Raw genomic sequence first — 10,063 nt, 5'->3', positions numbered from 1 at the left:
TTGCTTTGTTCAGTTCACAGCGTGAGGCCTCATGGAGGAGCTATACAAACCCTCTCTCTCTGTGCGGTTTGTAAGCCAGGCACACGGCTGCCTCGAGCCGAGTGTTTTCAGCGGCTCGTTTTTCACCTGTCACCTTCCAGAGGTCCCAAAGATTACATCCAACAAGTGGCACTGTCCGCAGCTATCTGGCCTCACACTGCAACTAAGAGGTAAAGCTCTGTCTGTCTCTGGAGAACAGCAGCTCATAACTCAAAGATATTGGTGTCCTTGTCAATAAAACCACATATAAAGAAGATTGGGCTCAAATGAATGTGCTCTCCTGAGAAATATCTCATCAGGTGAGGGGGCTGGTGCAGCTTCTCCTCACCCACCCATCCCACCCAACTCCCCCTAACCCCCCTCCAGAATCCTGCTATTGTGAGGGGAAGGAATGCTTTTCAAAAAGTCTGTCCTTTCTCAGTGAGGGATGTCGGGTGTCGCCCCATTTTTCATCCAAGTCTTAAAGGAGGATAAATAAACTTGCAGCAAGGGAAAAGAGCTGCTAAGTTTCTTGTTAACAAAATGTTTTTGTTTTTTTATTTATTTCATGGATGTGTTTGGGGTTTAATTCAGGCCAGAAAAGTACAGTCATTCTTGTGCAGATGGTTGTTCCCGTAATTGCGTTGTTAGAATAGATTAAAACATGGAGCTGAGAACCTAATGGTGCTCAGAAGGAAGAATGTTTGCTATTAAACTGTCTGCAAACGCATGTGTTTCCAGTTGCAGCTGCAAAATGAACAAATATTTTCATGGAAATGGATGCGAAGGGCTTCTGAAATGAGAGGCTCCAGCCTAATGAAGAATGTGGTTTACTCTGAAGAGCGAGACCAAAATGAGTAAATTACAGCAGAGACTCATCAAATAATGAACGAGAGGACCTGACTGGAGAAATATTCGATTCCATTTCATTTGTGGAATTTCTTTGATTCGTTTTCTCAAAAGTTTGAAGTGGAGGACGTACGTTCACAGCAGGTTTGGAAATACTACCTTCACTTTATGTATTCATTGTCTTACTATCTTTCTTTGTTTATTCCAGGCAGTCAACCCTCGCCACATGGCAGGGTGTGGCGTCATTTTAAGTCTGAGAGATGGGTGGTCCTACTCAGGTGCTTGAATCTTATTGGTCGACGCAGTTCTCTAAAAAACACCAATACCTGAATCAGGTAGAGAAAAAAGTCAGAGAGAAGACAGATAGCACCGTGAGAGTTGTTCATTCAGCCCCTTGTGAAAGCTGCTTTGAATGTCTTATTTTGCAGTTTGATTTGTTTTTCGCGTTCTCAGAATCACCGGGGAGCTCAAGGAGCGAATAAGGTGAGTAATGCATTTTAAGTGAGGTAAGACATTCATCTATGCACAGAGGAAACTAGGAATCTAAAGTTTGCAAATACTTTGGAAGTTAGATTTGTTTAGAGCTGCAACTGCAACCAATAATCTGTCACAAAAGTAGTTGTGGGGGATTTATTAAGACGATAAGATCGGGAGCTGCTTTTCTTTAAAGATTCAGCACTACCAACAGAGATTCTGGGGGTGGAGGGTGGAAAACGTGTGGAAGTAAGTGCATGAAAGAAGGAAAAGCGCAGCTATCAGGGAGCTTCAGGTGTGCAGAGTGAGTGATGTGTTTGGTTAGTGTTGGGTTTCCCTACCAGCAGGACTCTGAGGCAGACAGATAGCAGGCAGGCCGTGTGGTGTCTGGTGGCAGCCGGTGTGCGATCAAGGAGGGGGTTTTTGTGGGGTTTGGGGGGGTGGGGGGTGCATCACCGATGACTAAACTCTCATTCAGCTCAGACCTGTGAAAACGTGCCAAAGCTGAGGATTTCAACAGAAGAAGCCTGAAAGCCTGCAGCCACAGAGAGCATGGGCAGGCCTGGTCTCGCTCAGTCTCAGGCTCAAACTTCAGCCCGGAGAAAAGGGAGAGGCCAAGATCCCATCCCTGCTGCACCCACCGCCTCCCCCTCAACCTCGGAGGCGTCCTCGTAAATCAAACAGTCCCAATCACCCGCTCTGCACCAGGTGCCGCCGCTGGCATCCATCCTGAAAGTTAATTCAGAAAATAAGGCTTAAAACTTTACTGAAATAAACACGGTGATGGAAACACTGCGGTGAATCAGAGCAACAAAAGAAATCTCAGAATGGGAATACATCCGGCTGTATTGTGTATCTTTGTGTCTTTCCATTCAGGCATTTTTCTGCAAGATTATTCCATGTGTTCTATCCTTCATTCCACCGGAGTCTGTATCTTTATGTAACCAGATTTCAGTGGTGTGAAGTGTAAGAGACATGGAGATACGGCAACACAAGCTAACAATCAAGATACTAGAGGGCATTTCAGTCAAAAGCCAAGAAGTAACATTTTCCCATTTTGAAAGCTGGAAAATGTACAAAGATATTTTTTTTCCAAGATTATGGTGGTTCTGTGAAATGTTGTATTTTCCCTTCAACTAAATAATAAAGTGTTTTGTATGTGTTTGATCAATAAGATACTGTGCAGAGAATCTCACATATATGAATAAAACTCCCAACCTTGTGCCCAGTGTTTCCTTTTTTTTTTTTTTCCTTTAAGTGCAACTTCTCAAATCTTCACAGAGCCATTATACCACCCACGCCCAACTTTCTGTTCTTCTCAGCCCCAGAGCAGGATTTTTTTTTTCTGTCTTTTTTTCATCAGCCAACACGGAGAGTCTGAGACTCAACCCACACAAACAACCTTTACTGTTTGGCAAATGAAGCTAATTAACAATTTAAAACATGCCCTTACTGTTGCCCACACAATCATGTCATTAAACATGTTTCTCCTTGCTACAGTGAGATGCATCTCAACTACTCCCAGAACATTTTCCTCAAGAAGTGCACATCAAAAGCGAGGACACAAACAGAAGAGTCTTTTCATACCTACAGTGTTCCAATTTCTTGACTCCATGACAACATAATAAAAATAAAACATTAAGAGAAGATCGGAGCTGAGATCTTGGCCTTCTTATTAACCTGACACAGATGTGTGTGTGTACATATTAGCTGATAGGCTATTACAATCCTATATCTTTAAAATGATTCTACATAAATCACATAATATAATTAATAATCATCAGCTGCTCAAGTATGAGTATGCTAATGTGTTGTTAGCCTACTTAATATGTTAACCTACTCTATAGTGAGCATGCTAATGTTAGCCTATGTTAGCCTACTCTATAGTGAGCGTGCTAATGTTAGCTTATATTAGCCTACATTAGTACAGTAGGAGCAGGAAACTTTATACAGCTTGTTTATTAGCAGGCTAACATGAGCTCAAATTGATCTAGTCTAGTTGACCGGCCTGCTCTAGAATGAACGATGAGGGCTGAGAGAATCAATCAATTGTGCAGTGAGAGGTGATGAAAACATGTCACTTTCTTTTTGAAATGTGGTAACATTAACAAATGTTTCTCTTTTTGTGCATTGCTTAAATATGACGTGCTGCTTTAAGCAGATTCAATTCAAAATGTAGTAACTGAATTTACGGACCTCACTTTGAAAACAGTGTAATTGTGAGTTAAAACAAAAAAACAAATAAGCATTTATAAACATGTTGTTGCTGGCATGGTTCCCATGGCGACTGGCTGTTACAAAAAGCAACAATGCTGCACGTTTTCTAACTCAACTGATTCTAGATCATTTGTACGTTTTCAAAGTAAACTTTAGAGACTGCTAGCATGTATTAAGCCTGTTCCTCTTTAGCTGACATGAAGCTCTTGATTTTATTTCCTTTCTCCATTTTTCTGTTTCTGAGTTCAACACACGGAGAGGACACAGGTGAGAGACAATAATCCTACAGCAGGTGCAACTTCATCAACAGCCAGCGTGTTAAAAAGAGTTCAGTTGTAGAAAAACAAACTCACAGTGAGACCAAATTCGCTGAATGCTCCGTTCTCTGTTGTGAAATGTTGAATATTCAGTTTCTATTCTCTGCAGCTGAGGGGGTAAAATATGGCATCTTCAGGCCACTCTTGCTAATTAAGAGCACACGCATGATGCAGAAATGTTGTGTAGTGTCAGCATCACGCTCCATTAACCGGTATAAACACTTTGCTGAAGTCATGCCTTAACATGACGGCTTAGTGCAACCTACACTTCTTCTCCAAAATTGCTCAACAGGCCTATTCTCCGGGATAACTTAGAAATGTGTTCTTGCTTTTTAAGTGTCAGAAGACATCGGCGTCCATCAGCTGGAGCGTTTGGTGGAGCTGCTGACGCTGAGAGAGTGTAAGAACCTGCTGCTCACTCTCTCTCAACCGGAGGAGAATATCTTTGAGCACCTAGAAAAGCTCTCACCAGAGAACAACCAGCTAAATGTCAACCCTCGAACCAAGAGAGACATCTCCTCTGCTGAGGGTCAGTAATCGTCACCTGAAACTCATATTAGATATTTGGACTTTTGAATCAAGATATCATGATTGTTTAATGTAAACATTAAAATATTTTGACCTACAGTATATTACCTTTAAATACAGTAAAAAAAGGTTATTGTTCTCTGCAGTAATTCACTTTTGGTGATGTTGAAAAGGGAATATATCAGAATTGAGTTTAACTTGTTTGTACTGTTTAAGATCATATAATATCTGCTTATCAACCAGTTTCAATAAGTCTCAGAGCTCTCTAAAACATGTGTGAAGTGTCTTGCTGGAAATCCACTCTGATCCTGCATGCCTATAAACCCCTCAATTTTTTTAATTTCAGCCCTGCTTGGAACACGCTTGTTTCGGTGTCTGTAGCTTTAAATGTAAATGAGCTGTGTCTGACCACGCCCACTCTCGGGAAGGGTTTACGTTGAGAAGGCAGAATCTGAGGCCAGAACAAACACAGAGCTGTGGGAGTGTCACCCACCTGGGGTAGGGGTTAGTGCCCTTTGTGATGTCACAAAGGGACAGTCTCCAAATGGCCTTTTTGAGCACACATTTTCTGAAAAGTGGAGCAGGCGGAGATGATTGACTCTTCTCATGATTGGGGAGTTCATCAACAGGCTAGGGACATGAATTAGAGTTTTATTTGAATTATTTCTACATGAACATATTTTCACATTTAAAGAAACTGACTTGATTTGCCTAACGGCGTCCTACGTGAGTCACCAACTGAGGAACACATTGATTAACAGCTGACGTTCTGCGTGCACACTCAAATCGAGACGGACATCTCCTCCAAGCTCCTCTGAGAAACACATCTGAATTGTGAGGCTTGTTTTACGTTAAACTTGAAGAAATGTTGCTATAAGCTGTAAGACAGAAGTTCAGACTACACTGAGAGCTGTCAGTTTCTCACATGTCCAGCTCCGCTCACCGAGTTTCTGGCAGCTTGCAGACTGTCAGAGACCTGTCTGTGTGACGGCCATATGTTTTATGTTTTCTAGATAGCGAGGCTCAGTGCCGGACGGCCCTGACAGACTGGCTGCTGAGGTATGGAGAGCAGACCTACTACGACAGGCTTTCTCGCGCCTTGCAGCACATCGGCAGAACAGACATCGCAATCGGTGAGAGACAGATTGAGACAGACAGAACACATGTGCCTCCTGCAGCACAGAACAACTTTGTGCTAATCTAATAGGCCTAAAAGTTCACTTTAATGTGCAGCACAGTGCTGTTGAGACATCTCAGCAGGTCCCTTGACAAAAAGAAATTGGAACAGAACTTCATTTGGGTGCATGGCTGTGTTTTTTTTGAAAATTGGGTTTATTTCGGTCAACAAGGCCTCCTCAAGACTTTAACAACAGTGCGTAATTGCTTCATTACTTTCAGATTCTTTTTAATTGGAACTTCACAAGTGGCATATTTTCGCACGCTGCCAGTCTCTGGCATGTGTTGCCGTCCAGTGTGTGCACAACGCCACAGCCGAGTGGCGTTGGATCGAAGGAGGTGTAAATGATCTGACAGAGGACTCAGTGGAGCTGACACAAGACACAGAACAAACCATCTGTTCCTTTCATCAGCAGCTTTGGAGGGAAAAAAAAGACAAGAAGGGGATTGGAAGAGATGAGTTATAAGACATAAAAGGGGGGAGGGCAGTGGCGGCTTTGATAAAGACTGTGGATGCAGAATGCTGCAATTATCGTGCTCTGGTTTGCAGTTCTGACAAGATGTACTCATAGGTACAAACTTGCATCTTTTCTTCCGTGCCGAGGACAGCCGCAGCTCTCGTGCCAGAACTAATTATGTTCAGGGCAAGAAAACAACAATCACATTCTGTTGCACAAGAAATGACATGGAAACGCTCACAGATTGTCAATGTGCTCATGCTTTCACAGAAGTGGCGAAGAACATCAACCAGGACAAAGTTTTGAGCCTTAAACGCTATGTTGAAGACTATCACAAATACGTGAGCTCTTTAAACGTCCCACCTGTACAGTCAGACACAAAGGATGGAAGGACGGAAGCCCAGAGGGTCAAAAAGAGGAAGGGTAAGGTTTTTATATTTCAAACTTGAACTAAGAGATTTTATGATTCCCCTTTTCGACACCTAGACTTGAGTATTGTTCCGTAAAGATTCACCTCCGATATAATACATGTGTATCGTTATTAGCCTTGACCTAACAGAAGCTTAAAAAATAAAATTCAGATCATCAGTCATATTTCAACCCAAATCTGCAACAAACGAACGAGCAAGAAACAGTGACCGATTCATTTTGACAGGAAATACTGACTTTTTGGTTTTAAAGTAACATCAACGTCTCTTAAAACAGACACAGATTTTTTTTTTCCATAATTAATAAGGAATTACATTTATATTATAGATCAAAATAGATTAAATGATTGAAACCTTTAGATTTGGGGCTCTGGGCAGAAATGTAATGGTCTTATGATCAGTGACTTGACTGGTTTTCTTACCAAAGAATACATTTTACATTTCAGGTAGAATCTGGGCCAAAAGAAAAATCCAAAGTAACGTGAGTTTTGAGCTAACGATGTGTTGTTGTCCTGACTCGTGTGATGCAATTATCAATTCACTGGTGCTAAATATTGATAATTTCATTTAATAAAATGGCCCTCTGAACAGATTCAGGTCCTGCGAAATTTGACTCACAGCATCACAACCTCACGTCTCCTCACGATGGCACTGATATGAATAAACTGTATGTGCAGATTAAATAAGACAACGTTTATCAGCAAAAAAGTCCAAGGCAAGATGAAAGAAGTGGAAGAAGACAATTGGATAATTTCAGACAGGTGAAAACATATTAACGGTGAAGCTGACATTCAATCAGAGAGAACTACATTAATCCTGCACCTTACACGTTTCAGGGGCATTTCATATTCCTCAGACAATCCGATGATGCCATGTGACTGTATGCAATACATCCGCCATTTCATGATGTTATCGTTATCTTGGGCCACATGCTGATTTCAAATGATTTCATTTCAGGCAAGTTTTGCAGTACATAGAGCTCAAACCTCCCTGGCTATTGGTGTCAAGAGGAGGTTTTTGGGCTCTACCTCTGGAGACTGTCTGAATGACAAATGATATGTTTCACTGAGCCCTCAATCTATTAACTGTTTAGATGAGATGCTGGATTAGATTTGGTGGCCGTGGGCATGCTTCCAACTCATTACTTCTCAACATCAACACTCTCACTGTATGGAGTATTTCCCAGGATGCCTCGAAATTCAAAAATGTAATTATCACCTGTCCAGTTTGTTTCCTACTCTCTCGGGTTTTTCCATTCAAGCTAAAACTTGACGAAAAATGCTCCAACAGTCCTTGGAGATGGTTATAGTTTCTTTCCAGTTTGGTGTTATGTATTGATATGTGTGTGTGTGTGTGTGTGTGTGTGTGTGTGTTTCAGTAAGGGATCTGTCATGGCGTGACCTGGATCTGATTGTGGAGCGGGCTCCTGTGCCGCTGTACCAGAAAGGACCTCTGGATGTAGCTCTGCCGCTCTTGTATGGCCTCCTGCTGGGCTTCGGCGGTACCTTGCTCACCGGCGTTGCTATACTTTTGATGATTATCCAAATCTCCAGGAGAAACCAAAACAGCTGTGACCACAGGGTCAGCAGCAGCTCCAGCAGTGAGCTCTTGGTTGGGGATATGATGCTGAATGATGGGAGCTTCTTGGAGGAAACAGGAGGCAGTTTCAATTGTGTAAAAATCGACATGAATCCATATAATAAAGTATTTTAGTTGTCAGAAAGATCACTTTCAGTCTTTGGGCTAAAAACTATAAGAGCTTGAGCCGCCATTGATCATCAACATGTCCGCCTGGTTAATGACGTTGTTAGGTCATGTTGGTGAAAAATGAGGCGATGTGTGGAAACCGCAGAGCAGCTACTGTTTGCATTTTTGTGTTTTAAATTGTCTTATGAAGTATAATAGTCATGCTAGCTGTAGCATAATAGCGATTTACTTTAGCATTTTTTATTAAACTCAAATAACTTTTTTTTTTTTAGACTTATTTTAGTGTATTGATTTTATTTTTATTTCTATTTAACTCAACAGATTTTTTTATTACGACACAGGTTGCCAGATCATTTCTAATGCAAAGTTCACAAGGTTGATAAAGTTTGAAAATGCTGTGGCCTAGTGGTTAGTTTGAGCATCTCATGAACAGAGGCTGTCTTTCTCTCTGATTTCTGACTCCATTCACTGTCCTGTCTTTCAAATAAAATGCAAAAAAAAGCCCAAAAATAAGCTTTAAAAAAAGTTTCAGAAGGAGTACATTCTTCAAATCTTAGTTTGCCCACACTGATTTTTGGGACTGATGCAAAAACTCAGTATTAACTCCAGAAAAGCACAACTAATCATGAAAAATATGACAAGAATATCTGTGTTTCAGATAAACTAATAATCTGGGCAAAGTGTTATTATCGTGCCAGTGGGTAGATAAACTAGTTGTCGACAGATGCATTGGACCCAAGCCCTCACACCAAAGGTTGTTCCGGTGTTGCTGTGATAGTGATTCCACTTTCCATTTCCCCCTCCAAGTGACGGCAACGTGCCCGTCTGGCATCGAAGAACGACTAATTATCCAGCCTGGCGCCTGCTTCCCCGGAGCCTGCCGATACCTCCGCAGGCAATCCAAAACGACTAATAACAATGACAATGCGAGCAGACAATGGAGCACTCATGGTGATGATGGCAGCTTCTGGTGGCTGACAGAAGCCAGATTTGAAACACAGAGATATATTTTTTTGTAAGTGTGAAGTATGAAGGGGGATTTGTTCAACAGCCAACAAATCGTGACATCAGAGATCCTGCAGCTACTTCAACCTGGAAGCTGCCATCGGACACCAAACTGTACAAATCTGCAATATGAGAGTTTCAAGTTCTGCTGAAAGCTGTTTCCAAATGAGAATTATTTGCTTTTTCATAGTCTGCAGATTTTTGCTTTATAATATCAACACAAAACCCCCCTTCACGGCACGGGACTACTTTCTAGGCTCTTGTTCCCAGTTTTTATGCTACCCTTACTTTTCTTTTTCATAATTGAACTAATTAGTTCATTATACAAATCTGGCTTAATGTGCTTCAGGAGGCAGACAGCTTGGATTAACGGTGGCACTAAGCAGCAATTACAGACAATTAGTTCATAAATCAACATTTAAACAAATTAAAGTGCCAAGCAGAACTGTATGAGACTTCCGTGCTATAAGAGGCCAGATGGGCATTATTAAGAGTTCAGATTTGTAAATACCAATAAAATCTGATACTTCGACTTTTCCTTCTGTATTATACGTAAATCTTTTTTAGGTTTGAATAGTCTGAAGCAAATGTATTGTATTGTTACCTTAGATTTGAATTAGATTTTTTCTTTGACTGTCCCTTTAACAAATCCTTTGGTTTCGAGGCTGAAAGCAGTAAGCCTCAAGGATCTCTGAACTTTTTTATTGAGTTATCCACTTTTTTTTAATAAAAAATAAAATAAAATTGTTGCTCACTGTTTCTCCAACATCCATCATGAGGCATGGGAGCTGCTAGCTCAGTTGTCTTGAATAAATAGCAGACTAAAGCGCTCCATGCAGTTACATTAAATAGGTAAACGTGGTGGTGACGTGATTTGTAACACTTA

General features: G+C 41.3%; 1 protein-coding gene across 2 annotated transcripts; it reads left to right on the top strand.

Moving 5' to 3' along the window:
- The first annotated feature begins 3,672 nt into the window (after window positions 1-3,672).
- On the top strand, window positions 3,673-8,188 carry tmdd1 (transmembrane and death domain 1). Of its 2 annotated transcripts, none has more exons than XM_079358899.1 (5): window positions 3,673-3,825; window positions 4,213-4,404; window positions 5,417-5,536; window positions 6,308-6,460; window positions 7,844-8,188. In XM_079358899.1, the coding sequence occupies exons 1-5, from the start codon at window positions 3,756-3,758 to the stop codon at window positions 8,176-8,178; spliced, it is 870 nt and encodes a 289-aa protein (XP_079215025.1). In that variant the 5' UTR covers window positions 3,673-3,755; the 3' UTR covers window positions 8,179-8,188. The 2 variants fall into 2 exon arrangements, with proteins under 2 accessions (XP_079215025.1, XP_079215026.1); XM_079358900.1 differs by lacking the exon at window positions 7,844-8,188 and adding an exon at window positions 7,559-7,666 and having other exon boundaries at window positions 3,677-3,825.
- The last annotated feature ends 1,875 nt before the right edge of the window (window positions 8,189-10,063 follow it).

The sequence above is a fragment of the Symphodus melops genome, assembly GCF_947650265.1.
Source record: "Symphodus melops genome assembly, chromosome: 13".
NCBI classification, from domain to species: Eukaryota; Metazoa; Chordata; class Actinopteri; order Labriformes; family Labridae; genus Symphodus; species Symphodus melops.
This window is presented reverse-complemented; position numbering and strand designations above follow the sequence as displayed.

Bases quoted from the DNA above. Each gene is read 5' to 3' on its own strand.
- tmdd1 (XM_079358899.1), top strand. From the start codon at position 3,756: ATGAAGCTCTTGATTTTATTTCCTTTCTCCATTTTTCTGTTTCTGAGT. The intron at 3,826-4,212 runs GTGAGAGACAAT...TTGCTTTTTAAG, and splicing joins AACACACGGAGAGGACACAG to TGTCAGAAGACATCGGCGTC. The intron at 6,461-7,843 runs GTAAGGTTTTTA...TGTGTGTTTCAG, and splicing joins GAGGGTCAAAAAGAGGAAGG to TAAGGGATCTGTCATGGCGT.